The sequence below is a fragment of the Metopolophium dirhodum genome, chromosome 1 (genome assembly GCF_019925205.1).
Source record: "Metopolophium dirhodum isolate CAU chromosome 1, ASM1992520v1, whole genome shotgun sequence".
In the NCBI taxonomy this organism is placed as follows: Eukaryota; Metazoa; Arthropoda; class Insecta; order Hemiptera; family Aphididae; genus Metopolophium; species Metopolophium dirhodum.
The window spans coordinates 3,588,964-3,609,230 of NC_083560.1; the positions used below are offsets into that span (position 1 = coordinate 3,588,964).

General features: G+C 27.0%; 1 protein-coding gene and 1 long non-coding RNA gene across 2 annotated transcripts; one reads left to right on the forward strand and one right to left on the reverse strand.

Annotated features, from left to right (window-relative positions):
* The first annotated feature begins 4,202 nt into the window (after positions 1-4,202).
* LOC132935953 (uncharacterized) lies at positions 4,203-18,248 on the forward strand. The gene is made up of 4 exons (XR_009663365.1): positions 4,203-4,597; positions 14,954-15,075; positions 17,533-17,691; positions 17,811-18,248. It is a non-coding gene; the product is annotated as an uncharacterized LOC132935953 (long non-coding RNA).
* Positions 6,833-11,345, reverse strand: LOC132933813 (histone-lysine N-methyltransferase eggless-like). The gene is given in 4 exon segments (XM_061000091.1): positions 6,833-7,841; positions 8,102-9,055; positions 9,122-9,466; positions 11,335-11,345. Coding segments are annotated over 4 exon segments (2,319 nt in total).
* Positions 18,249-20,267: the final 2,019 nt, after the last annotated feature.

Consider the following 20,267-nt stretch of genomic DNA (forward strand, 5'->3'; position numbering starts at 1 on the left):
AATTATAAACGTAAAAAAAATAATTATTATTTGATAGACAATTTTTCAATAAAAAGAATTTTTTAGTCTTACAAAACACAAAAATATCACAATATTAAACTTTTTGTAAGTAATATAATATGTGTTGTAACTTAAGACTTTAGATTCTGAGCGGAGTGATGAATGTAATGATTTTACATTGCTTTGTATTTTATTTATTTTTTGTCTGTGTACACGATAAGTAGTCGGAAAAATTATTGGATTTTAAATTTCGGTATATATTCCGGTGGTAAAGTGAATCTGGTTGGTGCACTGGGGTGGTCAAAATTTAATGTAGTTTTCAAAAGCTCCTGGAAAACCAAAAAAAAAAAAATCAAGGAAAAACGGGTATTCTCACGCAAAATTGGTTTTTGACTAAATCGATTTTGGTTTTCCGCGTAACACTTAAGTTACATGAAATTTACATGAAATTTACACTGAATGTTTATCTCAGCGATTTCCATGCATCGTACAACTTTTCAAATATTTTGACTCGTTTTGAGCTGTCAACGGACATTTTTAATTTTCGATATTTTTAGTTTTTTTTTCTATAAATGTCAATAAAATATCATTAGTTGGGTCAAAAATCTTGAAAATCTAATAAAAGGCTCCTAATACATTGTTACAGCAGCAGTTGAAAAATATTAAAAATACTTTTGCACGCTTTTTTTCCTTAAACGAATTTAAAGTTGAAATGTTGATGAAATTGATGAAATTGAAAATTTACAAATAATTATGTAGTATAGTTAAAAACTTATACAGTTTTCAACTTATATTGCTAAGAATTAAAAATGTAAAACAAGGTTCTACATAGGTAGCTTATTATCCAACCAAAAAATCTAAAAAAATCTAAAAACACTGTATTATTTTATTGTTAATTTAATTTAAAATTTGGACGAGATTTAATTAAATAACCAAGAATAACAATTTTAATTATTTTGTTGTTATTTAAAAATATTATTCGTGCGGATGCTTGAAACTTCTGAAGCGTACGGGGAAGCGTATTATTATTATACTATGTACCTACACATTTTGAAACATGATAATATGCAAATAAAATATTAAATATAATTATAATAAAAAATATTCAAGGCTGATCTCCGCTATCAGAATCGTTTTTCTTATACAATGATATAATACCATTGATTTTAAATTTAACACCATCCATTACAGTGACCCACTTGTAACCTACTGTACAGGTTAAGGTATGTACCTACACATTTGTACGACCCTGTAAATATTAATGATATGTCTTCGAACGATCCTATTTTGTGGTTTAATCATACATAGGTAAAATTTAAATTCTTACTAAATGTTTACTTTATCATTTTCCATTGTACATACATTATAATTTTTTCTAAATATTATTATTTAAAGTTAAAATGTTGACAAAATTCATTAAAATATTAAAAATTTGAATTTTTTTACGATTTATACGAACAGTCCGGCCGTTTTGATATTATTCTATAACATTTTAGTTTAATTATTATAATGATGTGTGAGAATGTTATTACAAAATACATAACAATTACATATAATTATTAATAGTATAGTTAAGTTATGTGTTCAATATGTTTATTATTATATTATAGAATAATAAAACTACGATGAAGGAATAAATATTATTCAGTGGATAAAAACTATAACATTTCAAAAAGAATTTTTAATATTTTAACGCCGTAAATGTACAGTACTAAATTATGTATAATCTCTAGTTGCGGTACTGGACGAAATATGTAATATTGTAATACCTATCGGGTATGGATCATATGGTATTGTATTACAAATCATTTGAAAATTACGGTTTCCCATTAAATATAACACAAGATGATTTGATCAATAATATTTCTGATGCTATGATTGTCATATTTTAATTTAATTACTTAAATCGGCACAAACGTTTTTTCGTATAAACTATGGTTAACTATGATTAACATGGGAAAAATCTTACGGTCAACCGCTAGTTTTTACGTCATATATTAACATAAATATTTTTTTGGTCTGGTATACATATTTTTTCCAAATTTCTGGTAAACTGCCTCGTTTATATTCGTTCGTTTTAATTCTGCTTCTTTATAATATATATACTACAAAGGTAACTTACACAAATATAGATATTATAAAATATTTGTATCGAATCATATTTTTCCTAATAAATTTCTTAACGAATATTCAAATGCATAATAATATCCCAGACGGCAAAATCTACATATTATAAATAAATCGTTGTAATATTTTAAAATCGTTGGTAATATTATTGTATTGATACTAAAATTTAATAATATTTATGAATGACGTATACTTCATGATTAAAAAAAAATAGATAAATGTTGAATGTTTTCAACGGTCATACATAATATTAATACCTACCATTACAATTACTACCATTATTAGGTATATGTATATCTAGTCATACAGAGTGGAATAAAAAATGTTTACGTTTATTTAGCTCTGCATTTTGTTCACGCGGTGAAGTACTTTCACATTATTTATGTATCTATATTATTTTTAAAAATTAAAATATTTATTTTATTGTTTTTGAAATTTTGATGTACCTTATACGTTTTGGAAAAAATATCACCAAAGTATTGAATACCTTGCTCCGAATTGTTCATGTCAAAACGTGCAATTCGATGTCGTCAATCCCACGTCATGGCACAACATACTTTATGACATTTTTAAAATATAGTTTTGAATTAGATTGAAGCTAGGATTGAGTTAAACAAATATAATAACTATTAGTAGTACCTATATAAGTTTTTATGCAGATTTGTAACATTTTTATAATGGGTACGTGCTGATATACAGCAGTTCAAATTATTTTGAATGATTGCGGAGGATTTTAGTTTTTTTAAATTTTGATTGTCAATATATTATGTTTCCTGAGAGTTCAAAAGTTATTTAAAATTATATACAACTTAAACAGTAGATTTAAGTTTTTTTAATTATGTAAATTATAAAATATTGCATTTTCATATTTTATTATATTAAAAGTTGTTTTCTATTTTAATTATTTTAAATATTTTAATGACCGATCCTCGGACCAATCTAAAAGTTAAGACTGTTAATTTTTGATTTTAGTTCTATTCTTTTGAAAGTTTATTGTTAGTCTGTGAGTTTTAGATGTGTTATTTTAAATGATTTGCAATTATAGGTATTTCCAGCAAATTTTATTTTATTTTAATTTTCTCTTTCAATATTTTATAATATTGCTTAAAATATTTTAATCTATTAACAGTTTATTACATTTTTAATTATTTGAGTATTTTTGTTCTTGATAAAAATGTTAGTATTAATTAGTTTATGATTATTATTATTAATTCTTGGTGTAAAAATAGTGTTTCATTTTTTAAACATACTTTATTAAGTTTAATATACATAATGCATATAATTACATATCCAGCCACTTTTTGTATGCATATATGCATCATATTTGAAAATTCAGAGCTCTAGAAAGAATATTTTCGCCGATGGATGGTATATTACATTTTAATTTAATGATATAATATAATATGTATACGAAAAACGATTCTGAGCGGTGACGGTTTGTCAGTGTGGATATTTTATATTATTTTTTTTTTTTATGTTTTAGTAGAATATATTATACAATCTGTAAATTAGATTTTCTACAATAAGAATATGAGCTATAAGTAATAATAAGTTGACATGAGTTGCTTGATAAAAGGAGTAACCCAGCGGCTACAATTTACCTTTTTTTTATATTATATATATATTTTTAGGTATCAAATGTTTAAATGCAGGTATATGATTATGTAATAATAATAATAATATTATGATTCGACAGCCGAATGCCTAACTACGGGTCGCAGGGAAGCTAACCATGGTTCGTGTTACTATGCTATTGGTTTAAAAATCATCTAAATTCTAAATGATTTAAGTATGATCAGTGATTTAATTTAACTCAGTTTAGCTGATTAATCAAAGAATCAGTGAACGATTTTTTTGACCTACTCAATTTACTGAATCGAATCAGTTTAAGAAAATGAGTAATATTCATTTCTAAAATGCAATATTATTTAAGTAAAAATAAAATAAAACTCAACGCAACGCAACGCTCAAACTCGGTTAATATTCTTCGCGACTTCACCTCATAATATTTTTATTTGAATTTGGAAATCCCAGTGACGGCGCCCGCTACCCGACAGCCCGTAGTCAGTCGGCACTCGGCGTTATCGACTGTCGCCTATCAGTTGTAATGAAACTAAACACAAGGAAGGGGTCACGGTTGTATAGTGGTGGCGGTGGGCAACGGTCGTCGTTCGTTCGCTGTGTCTACTTTTAGTGTCTTTTTTTCTAAGTCGTTGTTCCTTTTATAGCCGCCGTCAGTGATAATTGTAATTTTAATTTTAATATTTTATTAATTTTATGATAGTTTTGACTTTTTAAACCGTTGCCGTTTATCGTTTTACGTTTTTATGACTAGAAACGACAGTCGTTATACTCGTCCGCTGTCGGAATTTGTATCTACTTTCTGTTACAGTCTATGGCCGCCGGTTATCGCCATCAGTGATTATTATATTTTATTAGCTTTACGAGTTAGCGAATATCATAAATTCTGGTAAGTACCTATTCCTAATGTTTTAATTTTACTATATTTCTTTAGTCATGCAAAAGTATTTACCTATCAACCTTAAAATTACTTACCAAAATAGTAGGTACCTAATAAATTCAATAAGACTAAGTAGGTAATAAACGTATATTTTATATTAGTTACTGTTGCATTTTTATTAAATTTCTAATGCCTAGGTGTACTTACAAAATTTGTTGGTCATTACTCATTATTGCTATTCGTCATAATACTAAAGACAAACTAAAATGTTTTGTTTTGTTACATAGGTAACTACTAACTAGTTACTAATAAATTAGTTGATAATAAAGTATTGTATCCATATTATCTATAGTCATAAATTACCTGGCCGCTGGCTTATATTAGCTATAAACGCCTAAACCGTTGTTTCACTTTATAGTATGTATTTATTATAGCTGTAATGAAATAACTTTTGTTCTAATCGATTTTTTAAAAAAAATTTTTTTATAGGTATAAATAAATACCTATATATTTTTTAATACTGAAAATAATAAATTTAAATTTTGATTTAAATTTTTTGGATAAATTCAAAATAGCCAATTTGTGAATCTGATTATAACAATAATTTTGATGGATAAAAACATTTATCTAAGTCAAGTAGTTTATTTTTTAGAATTTTTTAAAATACTTATCAATTATTTTTTTGATTAAATTAACTTGGAACATAATAACTTTTTTCAAAATATTAATTTTGGGAATTTTCTGACATTAGTATATTTCTTAAACTATTTACTAATCATATAATTTTAACAAATGTTGTCAAACGTTTAAATAGCTGCATTTTTTTTTCTTGTCAGGTCTTCCTGTTACATTCTGTAAAACTATGCACATAATATCTTCTTTATAATAATTTTAAAATATTTTGATTTTCCTTCATAGTAAATTATAAACTGCCATGTAAATTGTACAAGGGGGCATAACTACTAGTAATCTCATATTTTATTTATTTAAATTTTTTATTACCTTACAATAGTTACATAGGTTAATGCAATCACTTATTATTGTTTTAAATACTTAATTTTTCTATATAATATAATTTCTTATATTATTCATACCATATTGAAATAGGTATCTGTCATAGTAGTTAGTAATTACCAAGGTACCCTACAGCCTACCTATAATATGAAATGTATTAATTGACCGCATTATACCATATTATAAACACAAATAGCCAATAGGTAGTTTTACAGTTTTATTGTCTTAAATTTTTTAAATTTTAAATTCTGTTTTATAATATAAATACTGAGTAAAACTTGAAAAATTTCAAAATAACCTTAAGTTCTTATTAAAATATTATTATAGGTAGTAGTACTAACATAGTAGTCTTTTTTGTGGTATCTAGTTACTTTTTTTTTACAATTTGAAATTAATTTTCATTACAAGAAAGAATTTAAAATATAAAATATTAATATTAATTTAGTGTAAGATGATGTGAAGCTACTGTTCAAAGCATTGGAAAACTCAAAAAGAACTAGTATTTCTTAATAATCAAGCAACCATTTTAAAATCAGTTAATTCTAGAGAAAGAACAGATGAAGATTATAAGGTCCTTTGACTGTACTTTTGCCAAGTTGGATAATCTAAAAAATTATTACAAATTTAATGTTTCTGAAATCTTCAATAACTAGTGATTTTGTACAAAAACCAAGACCAAGTCAACATCTTGATGTTGGTCAATGGAAGGCTACCGAGTTTCGTCAGTTCATACTTTATAATGGACCACTTGCTTTTGAAAAATGTACTTAATGTTCAGTGTATAATCATTTTATGGTTTTGAATGCATTGTCTATTATCTATATTGAGTCCAAATATTGATGGCGAATTATTTAATTATTCTGATAAATTCTTAAAGAATTTTATTAAAAACTTACAATCGCTTTGGTCGATCTCTTGATTCTTGTTGTTGTAAATTTGCTACTTTAATTTAAGAGGACGCTACCCATGTATTTGTTGTCCCTGTCTTACACACGTACGATATATCAAATTTTCATTCACTAGTTTCAATAGTGTGCTATTAGTTTTGATATTAAGAGTGAATTGACCTGTTATCAAACTAGTAAGTAGGTAAGAACATGGGTAGTTTCCTCGTAACTCTTTGTCTTATTAAAATTAAATTAGTAAAAATTATAATAATTTCATGGGAATAATAAATAAAATATAATTAACTTTTTGATTTATTCAATTTATTATTACGTATATATATATTTAAAGTAACCTCCCCCTACATTTTGTTGACTGACAATTGCATATTAATTTTTTTTGTGGAACATTTCCTACTATATATCCATAATCCCAAGTTAACTCCGTTCCTGCACGTATGTTTTTGTGTGCAAATAACGATACCCATGGGAACCGTAAGTCATGCGTATCCACGAATACATTTTGGACAAATATATTTGGAGAACACGAATGATTGAAATAACGTCCAATATTGCCTCTAATTTTGGCATCCATAATATATGCACTCTCGTTGTTTCCAAAGTATTCACGCACTGATTTTGAAGGTTTAGTGTTTTTTTTCATATCGTGTGTATTGAATTTGGACAAAACCCGCATATGTTTAACATCTTTTTTTGTCTTAGATATTTTGCGTTTTTCAAATCTTCTACCTAAATAATAAAAATATTTATTTATATTATATGAATTATAAATAATTATTTATTAATAATAAAAATTACCATCAGATGATTCGCAGTGAATCGTCTCAGTTTCATATTCATGGTCACTGCTTGGTATATCATGTTCATAACCTTCTTTTATTTCTTCAACATGTTCAATATAATCTAATTCTGCGAAATATTCATCACCATATTTTTTCCCAAATTTATCAGCATCAGCATCAGTGAACAAACAACCTACATAATTACATATGAAACTCCCTTTAGGTATATCATTCAAACATTGGACACCCCATCCTTTCTTCTCAGTCATGAATAATTGTAACTTTTGCGACAGTGGGTTCTGTACCACACGATTTAAACATGAACTGGAACATTTACATGTTTTATTACATTCATAAATACCCGTTACAACGTGTTCGGGCAATCTTCGATAATTGTAACCAATATTTGGGTCTTTGTACAAATTCTTCTGTCCTTCGATAGTCATTTGCCAACAAGCACATTTCGATTTATCTTGACAGTTGTCGGTGCAGTCACATCCACATAAGAACTCACTCTCTACATTTATGTGAACACCTTGCATTGGTTGTCTATACTCTTTTTCAAATGAGAACGCACCGGGCGGCGGACGAAAACCGGTCGAAACGCGCGCATGGCCTCCCCACTCCCGACAGTTTCAGCGACAATTATAATTATAATAATAATTGAACATTCTGTATGCCCAGCGGCGTCGAAAGTAGCCGATCATTGGCGACTAATCAGAAATTAATTACTAATTTTGTGGGAGGGGCTTGTGGTTCCGCCTCTGATAACGATGCGCGACCCGGTGCGTTCTCATTTGAAAAAGAGTATAGTAGTCATATAATCCATTTTTGGTGGTAATGTACTGTTAATAATATTCACACATGGTATGGCCCTAAATTCTTTGCCCTCGGATATATCTTTTAGAAACTGCACACTTTTTATGATTTTATATTCGGCAAGTGGGTTGACCCAATTATTAAAATCGAATTGGTCAATAGTCATTGCGCTTTTGGTAACAATAAGATATTCCAGCATCTGTTCTATGTTTTGAATATTTACACCACACGGGGTTCTGTACTCCACTTTTTTTTTATATTTATTAATTTTGGTTAGATGCCTGGTAAAACCAAAATGTAACGGAATAGTCAACATGTTGATAGTCCTAGTGCTCTCATGGTTATATGATGTCCATGTAACACATAAAGGATTACATTTGTGTTTGCTATATTTAATTGGATTATGAACGGTTTCAGGCAATATTAGGTCAACAACCTTAGTAACATTGGCCTTAATTTTATTACATTTTCGAGTTCCAGTGGTTGTTGAATTCTTCCTGGTACTATAACAAACTTCAGCTTTAGCTAAAAGGCGGGAGGGCTTTTCTTCTACACTTGTGAATTCCGCAAATGTTGTATTTAAATTGGCTAAATTATCTTTCACAGACATGCATGTTATTTTAAAAATATTATACAAACGTGTTGAACCACGATATATCCATTCGCTATGTTGGGAATTGGTAAAATATAATTTAACCATAGATGCATCAACTTCAAGCACTTCTGCCATCTGCCACTGCCCCTGAAATACTGCTAGTACTGATTGTTGTATGTTCAACTCAACCATTGGTTGGTTTGGGTAGTTCTCCAAATAACTTTTTATAATATACCGGGAATTCTCTACTACATCTATCCATACAATATCTTTACTTCTCAAACGTGCAACTAAACGAATATCTTGGTGTGTTCGATATTGAACTTGACCATCATCAAAAAAAATCAAGTATCTAAAAAACAAATAATTGTAAATATTAAAAACTATTGCTATCTTGTCATTATATAATTAACCTTACCGAAAATTATTAAACGCATTTGGAGGTTCAGCTACTATACCAGCATAAAATTCATTGTCATATTGAGAATTAGGATCCTTAAACTTAGCAATTACTCTGCAACCCACCGGAAATCTTACTGAATTTGGTGTAGAGTATGCAATTTGTTTTGTTGACACTAACTTTTGACAAGTTTGAAATACTATGTGTATATTATCTTGATTATATATCTTTTCGATTTTACCGCTATACCATGGATCTATTCTTGTTAACTGCATTCCATATACAGTTTGTCCACTCTCAACAACAGGATACTGTAAATCCCCTGCTAGAGGTAAATTAGCTGGTTCAGCACAAACGGAATAACTGAAAAAAATTAAATAGAATGTGATGTATTGAAAGCATATAGAATAACAACTGAACATAAGACTGATATGAAGATAATTGCTTGGCTGTCAAATAATAATGGTAGATACCAGTTGGTCACAGAAGTAAAACAATAGATGGGCAGTTTATTGGTATTGAGACGACTGGCCAACATCAAAAATGTATATTAATATTCATCTGACAAAATTCAAAAGATTATTGTTGGGGTAATCAAAGTCATTGGAGAAAGAAAAGGGCTACAAATATGTATGGATGAGCTCAATTGATATATTAGTAAGGATTATTAAAAATACCAAAATTATGAGGATCTACAACGAAACTGATTTGAATAAAATAATATAGGTAGGTCTCTATCTGTTTTAATTATGTACCTAAATGTAAAAATTATATGATGAATGATACTATTATAAATGAGTTAGATAACCTAAATGATATTAGAATTAATATTCTATCTGATATTATATTATATCGACTAACAATCATTTTTTGTAAATAAAGACGGATTCATTATTTTTCATTTCAAATCAATAAAAAATTTCTCAGCTATTAGTTATGTTTAATAATATTATACAATTCATTGATTGTTTTATTCTTATTGAATGCTGATTAACTAACTGAGTTATTAAATTAGAAATTGATGGATTTATTTCATATAGAACTAGAAAATAGCGATATTGTAGATTTTGTAAATAGCAAACATTATAAATAATTTCAGTGAGATTATCATTGACGATTGTAATTGTCTAGTGTTAAGTCTTAGTAGTTATAATATACCTAGCAAAATAATAGCAATATATAGAGGAAATAATAATATTTTTATACATTTTAAAAATCAGTTTGGTGAATTAATAAGTAAAATAAATTAATAATAGAAGATAATATATTTCAAAAGATAGTTATGATGAATTTAAAATTGATTATCTAAACTTTAGGGTACAAATGGGATTTTTTAGTTGTATAAATGAGTATACCAGGATTAATAATATTCATACTACAATTTATCATATATTTATAAAAAAGAAATGGAGACATTAGTAATATTGAACGTATTATTTTAGAATCATATATTACTGATCACTATAGTATTTTGTTAATACAAAAAGATAATATAAAAATAATCTGGCCAAAAAATATCTTGAAAGCATTTTTATAATAAATTATGTTTATCGTTAAGGGATTATTAAAAAATCTTCATTATTTTTTGAAAAATGTTTCTCAAAGGATTATAAAATTACTTTTTTGAAGTATATTATTATTATTATTAAAAATATATATGTAATATTTATTTGAAACATTTGAAATATACCATATACTATATATGGTATACATATAATTTTTTTTTAAATTAATGTAGGAATATAACTCTGGTTTACCCAAATAAAATACAATTTATGAACAGCAGATAACGAAACTACCTTTAATATATTATTCTCCTAAAGTACATTATTTCCTATGCTAATTATATATTATATATTAAAGCTTAACATTTATAATCTAATTATTAATAAGCTTAATATCAATAGATTCATATTCGTTCAATTTATATTACAAAGAACGCTGATCAAAGAAGAAATTCTTATATTATATTGATCTTTTAAGAATAATTTTAAATAATTAAATAGATGATTCACATAATCTACTATATATTATTTAAGTCTTATTATGAATATGTCTTAAAAAATTTTGGAAACAAAACAAAAATATTTCGCAGATCATTTTATCATATTAAATATAAACATTAAACAATTAACAGTTGAGGTTCACGATCGGAATATCATTTATCCACCGAATATCCCAAATGTTGATTGTGATTTATTATTCTATTTTTAATATTAATATTTACTGACCTTGAAGACATGTTATCGATGTTATTGATTTGCGGGATTGGTGGATGCTTTGGAAGTAGCAACTGAAACATAAATGGAAGAAACTTAATTGAGGTTAGCGGTGGTATCTAATACCTATCTATAACGTCAATGTGTTCCAGACGAGTAAAAATGGTTGTATGCGTGCTAGCGACGTTGGCTAGAATGCCTGCCCCCCAAATACTACATTGTAATTCATTTTGATATTCGATTATGTTAGGTAATTTTATTTAAATTTTTTATTAAATTTAACCACCTGATGAATATTTGACTAAAAACATAATAATACAAAAATATTATTGTAGTTTTGACGTCAGCAGGTATAAAATCTGAAGGAATTATAAATACGTTACCTAGCTAATTCGAAACGTCGTTTTTATTTTATATTATTAATTATTTTACTTTTTTTTTGAAATATTACAAATATAATAGCATTATGTATTTTCTCAAATTTTAAAATATTATTAAACATTGATTTATATTTCAATAAAAATTGTACTGTATGCAGGGTCGGACTGGCTCAAAGAGGCCTATCATGCAGTTAAGTAAAAAAGACCCACAAAAAAGAAAACTAACAATTAAAATACAAAAAACAAATCCATCTTAGTTATTACATATTTTACTTATCATTAAAAATGAAATCATAAATATAATTACATAAAATGTATACTTTTATTGTTCAAATAAAAATTATAATAGTTTTATAATTTATAAACTAGGTATTTAAAATGAAATTCTTTTTAATTCATTTGAGGTATTTCCTAGTTCATTTATGATGAAATCGTAATCCCATTTTAATATTATATCTGATTCACAATTTAACAGTATTAAGGATTCTAGAAGATCTTGACCCATAAGTGATCTCAAATGAGTTTTGAGCATTTTTAATTTTGAAAACCTTCTTTCACATGTTACTTGTGTAAAAGTTATGGTTAGGAGAGTCTCATATGCTATATAAAGTTCAGTATAGGCACTACTATATAAATTAAAATCTGTTAAGAATTTACAAACACATGACCGCACATTTAGACCGCCAAATTGTGTGTACCTAGGGCGCCGAAATCGTAAATACGCCTCTGACCTTGTATTCTACCAATATATCTGTTATATACTGTATGAAGATTCTAACAAAATATATGTATTTTATTAAAAATTTATTCGACGAAAGATATTTATTGCTCAAGCTAAAATTACAACTTGAACTCATACATTTATTATGTTTGAATCAAATAGATTAAACTACACACATATTGAGTAGTAGTAGTGCTTTTTTTTTAGTAATTTCAAAATTTTCCAATTTCTTATATTTAACAAATACTGGTGTAATTGAATAATTTAATAACGAATCTCAATTTAGCATGTTTATTCAGGTAGAATGTTATGGAATCGAGTGAGAAAACATTAAATTGAACATCATAAATCAATAATAAATTTAAACAAAATATATTATTGAGAACTAATATAACATAAATTAAATTATCAATGATATAATTGAAAAAAATGTTATGTTACAAAAATAATTTAGCGGTTACCTGACAGAAAAAGTATTAAAACCATGGTCAAAAGAATTATGGGATATTTGTTTACTGACAACAGATTAGGCTTATATTCTCTTAATGGCCAAGAAAATTAAAAAAAAAAAAATGTTTTGCAAATCTATTAATTTCAAAAGCTTTATTCAGTAAGTTATATGTTGTAAATACATTATTAATTGTTTTTAGTTAATATAAAGTTATAAATTCTTGTATTGCGTCATCTTAATTAAAATGTACAAGTATAATAGCAATAAGTAATCTGTGTAATTTAATACATGTAACACAGGCTAATAACCTTGTAGTTGATGTGTTTAATAATTAACTAAAAAAAAAAATTCTTTTATACTACTCTTCATAATATATTATTTGTATCTATTTATTGTATGAATTGGTAGTATAACTAAGAATTACTCTTATATAACAACTACCTTTTGTAAATAATTAACTTCCATCATATATTTTAGTCAAAAAGTTATTTATAGAAGATAATGATTACTAATGTTCACATACAAAATGTTCAATTCAAAAACTACTATTTTAATAATATTATAATGATTCAATACATTTTCTTCGATTCAATCAATTTAAACCCAAATATTTGGTATATTATTATGTTCAAAAAAAAAAAATGATTAAGTTTTATATGAATTATAAAAATTATATATATATATATGTAATATGTAGGTATATAATATGAGTTTAACGGAATATGAATATGTGTTTAATATAATAATATATGCCTTCTATCATTAAATTGTAATTATTAATTTTTGTTTTTATTATTATGCATGACTGTTGAAAACATCTGAATTATTTTAAATAAATATTTTACACCAACACTTAATAAAATATAAAAAGAAATTATTCAACATATTTTATCTATTTTTTTTAACCATGAAGTATTCTTTGTTCATAATTAATATTATGAAATTGTAATACCAATAACACAATAGTACCATCGATTTTGAAATGTAATTGTGGAACTAACGAGTTTTTTACTCTAGTCATATTTTAAAATATTACCACGATTTATTTATAATATGTAGGTTTTGCCGTCTGATTACTATTATGCATTTGTTTATTCGTTGGGAAATTAGCTATGAAAAATATGATACACTAACTGATGCCCAATATTGATGAATACGTTCATTTTGTTTTCCCATTCCCTCACGACAGTTTTTAATATAAGTAATTGATAATTATTTTTTCGATTTGTAATTTTGTTTTACTTTTTGCGTTATAAACCTATGTGAATCAGTGCTAATTATTGTATGTGGTATTCTAGTTCGAAAAAGACTACTCGGTATTTTCCACTTCGAAGAAAAGTTACGAACAGTAAAATAATGTTTTTAAGCGCCACTGTAATTTGAAAATAAATAGAAAAAAGTAAAATAAAGCATAATTTATTTTTGTAGTTTAAACATCAGTTACTCCCAACAAAGGTCTATGATTAATATAATGACTGATAGTAAATTTTATGCTGAAAAAAAATATGTGTACCAGCCCAAAAACATATTTATGTTAAAATATGACGTTAAAACTAACGGCTGATTTTTGCCATGCAATTTATACAAAAAACGTTTTTCCCGATTTAAGTAAATTAAAATATGGAAATCATGCTAGCATTATAGTATATTCACAATGAGATCATTACTCGGCGGCGACCAGTTTTCGTCGGGCGGCGGTCAGACGCTGTCCCCTGCCACGGAACAAAGCCGCGCCGATGCGCACAACTAGGCAGCCGAGTAATGATCTCATTGTGAATAGTCTTTAGAAATATTGTTAATTAAATCATTCTGTATTATAATATATTTAATGGGAGCCAGTAATTTTTACCAAAATATAAATGCATAGCTAGCAAAATGTTGTACTCGACCGGCTATGCTCACCAGCCGGTTGAGGTTTTAGAACTCTCTTTTTTATCCTACTATTGACATACTCGACGAAAGTTTATTAGACAAATTTGCCAACAATGGCAAAGAAAGAAATTTAAATTTAACGAAAACATTAAAAATATAACAAAAATTAAAATTGTGTACTAAATTCCTAACTCTTGTTTTTAATAGGCTGGCTGAATTGGGGAAAAAAACCAGAAAAAGAATATGATTGTGCTATTATAAAAAAATCACTCGTCTACCGCCTACTGCCTAAATTCTGCGTTGGATAGCAAAATTTTGTGTTAAGAAAGGTTTGTTTTAAAATAATAGCTAAAAAGAATGCAATTTTCTATAACTCACAACCCTTATAGGTATAGTATAACAATATGTGTATAAGTATATTTTAATTTGGCCATAGGTATACTCACCAGTCATGTATTGTATTCTTGATGCGTAAATATTGTACGCGTCTTACTGCATGTACAATAAAAAACGTAATGACGCTTCTCCCAAGTACATGGCACACAGGACCTGCAAATGACTCAGAAATTTCCCCCCCTCCCTCACTCTTGTCTGGGTTGTTTTTGCTGTGTGGATAAAATGCGTCCTCCAGGCGGCGCGACGGATGCCGTTTCGTTCGGCTTCGAAATTGTACCTTGTGGAATGTTTATTCCATGGGTAATACTATATTCGTGTGTAGTTAGGTTAGGTTATATACGATAATACTATCATTATGCCGTACTACTTACTTAGTCAGTAAAACTAGTCCGTTTTAAAGGAAAACGGTTTGACAAGGGTCAATAGAGGTAAAACGATAATAGGCCATTGACAATATCGCCGTAGTTTCTGTTAAAAACGACTCGAGATTGTGTCTCAACAGTTGCAGTCGACATCTTCGACCGGTACTTTTTGTTATACCAACGGTAATTTAAAAGTCTGAAAAATTAAGCGGTTACTTAGAATATATAATATTATATAGTATTTCAGTGGCGGAAGACTATATTATTATAACAGTGGTGGCTAAATTGTCGATCTTGGAATATTTTGAAACACGATTGTAGACTGCATTATGCTCTATATCTATATAACCTAAAATATTTTTTTTTCTATCCAAAAAATTACACGATACCAGATGAAATGTAATATTATGTTTTATACTTAAAGAACATTATATTGAAGACATAAAAACACAATTTTTTTTTTAAATTTTAAGTTAATTTGTGTATTATTGTAGTCCAAATTATGAAAAACTATTTGGTAATAATCCAAAGTTAATAAAATTACTGTTGAACGAGATAACGATAGTTGATAAATTACCGTGTGACGTCATAGAGTCGACGAGTGAGCAGCCCCATGTTTTACGTGCAAAAGTAGTTACTAGTTTGATTTACACTAAGATTTTAATAACTGAAAGATAGAAATTCAGAACTTTTCAAAAACCTAATTATATTTATTTGCTTTAGACGATGGTGTTATTTTCATATATTTTGTTATTCTATTCATATTCTAAGTTGTAATTAAGTAAAATTATTGAGTTCGCGACTAGCGTTGTGTTACCTACCGTATAAGTGACATTTTACGAAATGTACTTTAACAGTTTCATCTACAATTAAAAAAATAGAAACTATATAAAATTTATAATCACACGCCAGTGTCATAAACACAAAAAAAATATATATATTTAAGGTGGAAAATCTTAACGAGGAATCTTGTATTACATTTAAAATCTAAGAGGTCAAAGAACAATTTTTTACGTATTTATAAATCAAAATAATGTGCAAATTTTCGCGAGTTTTACGAGTTTTGTCAAAATTCTAACTTTAAAGGGCTTTTAATAATAATATCTTGACAATGAATTGTCGATAATTTTTGAATTGTATAATCACGTGATCAATTTATGAGCAACCTTGTATAACATTTTCCAACTTTCTGACCAAGCGAAAATATTGTCATAAAAATAAAAATATAGAAAGCTTTCAATCTACACACGAAAAAAAACCTGTGGAAAGGATTTTGTTAAAAACCTATGGAAGGTATCTATTAAACATTTTAAAAATATCCGTTTTTCCTTAATTTATATTTCATTATCCCAATTATAATTAAAAAGTCATGAGAATTTTCGATTTTTTAAACCGGTTTAGAGTTTTATTCATGACATGTCAGTATATTTCAAACACTTCAACGCCTATAAAATATAAATACAAAATTCATAAAAAATCCACAAAAATATTTTGAATAAATTTGTACACAAAATTATTAGGCGAGTAACTATTTATTTTCATTTATTATTTTTATTTTTACACAATGTTTGTTTATAATTAAAAAAATAGGTTAAAAACGTAATTCAAAGTGCTTCATACGTTTTTCGATACGTGTAATTCCGTAATTATTTTTCGTAAGGATACTTGAACGTTTTCGCTACTTGTAAATACTTAAATTAATTTTTAGCTATTTACCAATACCAAGAACGGCATGAACCAATTCACACCAGTTAACGCTAAAAACTTCATAAAAACAAAAAAAATATAAAACACAAATTAAATTTCTAACTTTTAAAATAATATATTAAATATGTACAATATATAAATTCAATTTAAATTAAGACAATGTAATGTGGTAATGTAATAATGATATTGTTCTGCTGAAATTGAGTAAAAAAATGTTGACTAAAAGAGTATATTATAGTTTTTAGAGAAATATTGGGTATTGTTCGGTATGCTGTAACAGTGTGTAATATTGTTTTTTCCTTAACCAATTTTTATTTTTAGTCACAAATTATGATAAACATCCTAAAACTATATTGCTAAAATCATGTGAAGCAAGAAATTCAGCATGTAGCAATCAAGAAATGTTCAATATTGATCAAAGTTCTGCAAACATTTCACAGGAACTCACTGTATAAATGGCTAGCAGCACCTATATGTTATGTAAGTAATATCATTCAAAATTCTTTATAATATGTAACAATTAAAATTAAATAAATAAATTTATCAATTCTAAAACTACAAAATGTATATTTAATGTTCCTGTTGTAAAATTTTTTTAGTTGCAATGAACACATTATTAAACATGAATAATCAAAATGTAAATGTTTATGAGTCTGCATCTCCTTTGTGTTCTGAAAAGATAACACAGATGTCACAGTTATCGACACTCCGCCTATTACTATCTGCCTCAGCTATACTAAATAACGATTCTAACAATTTTGCTGTAATCGTGGTGAGTTGTAGTTATGTCTTAACTTTAAGATTTTTTTAATGTAAATATGTCACGTTTAAAAGGTGACAATTTAAAACCATTTAACCATTGCAAAAACATTGATGCACTCATGTAATTTACATACACCTTACATTAAATTATGCTTTGCTTAAAACTAAAAACTGTTTATATTTACTAAAAAATATACATGAAGATATCTAATATCATGTAACTTATTGTATTTAGTACCTATTGTTGTATAATAACTATTAAAAAAATAATATTTTTCTACTTGAGATGCTGTACAGTCAAATATATTGAATCTTATATATTATGAACAAGGTATTGAAACAAATGCATATTTAAAACTAATTGATGGAAGAATGGATTATCTAGAACAAATCATAAAAAATATGTCTGGTACCCAAAATAATAATAATTCTGTAAACAGTGCATTTTTAACCATGTTTCCTTTAAAAAATATTGATTTACTTAAAGATTTTGATACTCGTAGGTATTATAAATGATCCAAAAAAAAATTAAGACAATCGGTCGAGTAGTTTCCAAGAACATTAGCATTAAAAGTTTAAAAATATTAACTCTCTTAAATCGTTACATTATTATTTAATTGCACTGTTATATTTTCCAAGTTGAGCTTCTACTTAATGTACTATTATTACGAATGATTACCTACTCGTTTATAAATAAATAAATATTTATTTATCAATATCATATAATATATATACCTATTAATCAATATTATAATAATATACCTACTTATTTGAATTCGTTAATATGTCTACTTGAGGTCGATCAGGCCACTTTTTAAAATGTTGTTCCTAAGCTCGTATACATTTTGTTTGAATATTTAAAATGTACGAAATTTAATATTAAATTAAATATTATAAAACGTGGCCTGATCGATCCCAAGGAAATCGTAATAAAATTCACGGAATAAAAATCGCGAAATCAAATATACTTATATTATAATATAATTTATTGTACATTATAGAAATATAAAATATTCATAACTAGCTTTAAAATTAAAATATGATAAAAAGCTTATGATATTACCTGATATATGTTACTCTATCAGAATTATATTATAATAAATATTAAATATGTTTGACTAGTTAAAGTATCAAGCAGATACTTTAATTTTACAGTAGAATCTCGACGAATTTGTTATTTGGAGTCGTATAAGAATAAATTGTAGTATTATTAATTTTTCTCGTTGAGAAATTGTATTACTTAAAATTATAAAATTGTAGTATATAGAATATTAATACTATATTTTACTTTAGTTAAAAAATGATTTACGATGTTAGGGTGCATAAACATTAAACAGGTATACGATTAATTATAAAAATATTAACTCATTTAAAAAATCATATTATTTATTATCACTGTTATTGTTGCGTTATTATCTGGCTATTATCTAGCATTTGGCCGGGCTACTAATAATAATGAAAAACCGTGCTGTTCACTTTAGTATGGATAGGTAACCAGTAAATATCCCTACCTATGACACCACGGGAGGGACGACGATCACAGCATCTCAGGTCCACAAAGGACACGAACATGACTATCAGGGCAGCGGACTCCGGTCGCCCCTCAAAGAGGACCGATGAACGAGTTTTCCAGAGCGGCTGACTCCGGTCGGCTCGAGAACCCAACGGAACATCAAAACAACTAGTTAAATGCAAATACGCATCATAAAATGTAAAAGTAAATGTAAGGGGGTAAGTCAGGGGATTGTCCTGGCTACCTCTATTTTGGCCATCGGCCGTATTGTTGTTGTCTTGCCAATAAACGACGGAGACGTCGCGGAAGAATGTGAAAACAGATCCCGCGGCGTCGTCGGTTCAAACAGCAAAAAAAGGTAACCAGTAAATATAAATAATAATACGTATTAAATACTTGATAATAATGTATTAAATAACACGACAAGTGTAGGAATGTTGGCTGGTGAAGACGTCTCTTCCCGAGCGCAACTCAAAATAATAATAATTCAGCGTACTGATTAGTATAATAACAGCAATAAATGGACAATGATAATAAATTATCAAAGTTATAAAATCATCATAAGATTATAAAATCAATTAATTATATTCTATTTTATATGAATATAGTATATTATAAGAATGAATCATGATTTTGGAGACGAATTACACTAAAATGTAAAAAAAACCAAAGAGATACCCTAGATAACAATCTTACCTATATATTTTGTTAGTGGTAAATTCACTCTATTTTTTAAACTAACAGAGTTAGACGTGATCTGCTGAGTGCAAAATTTGCTATG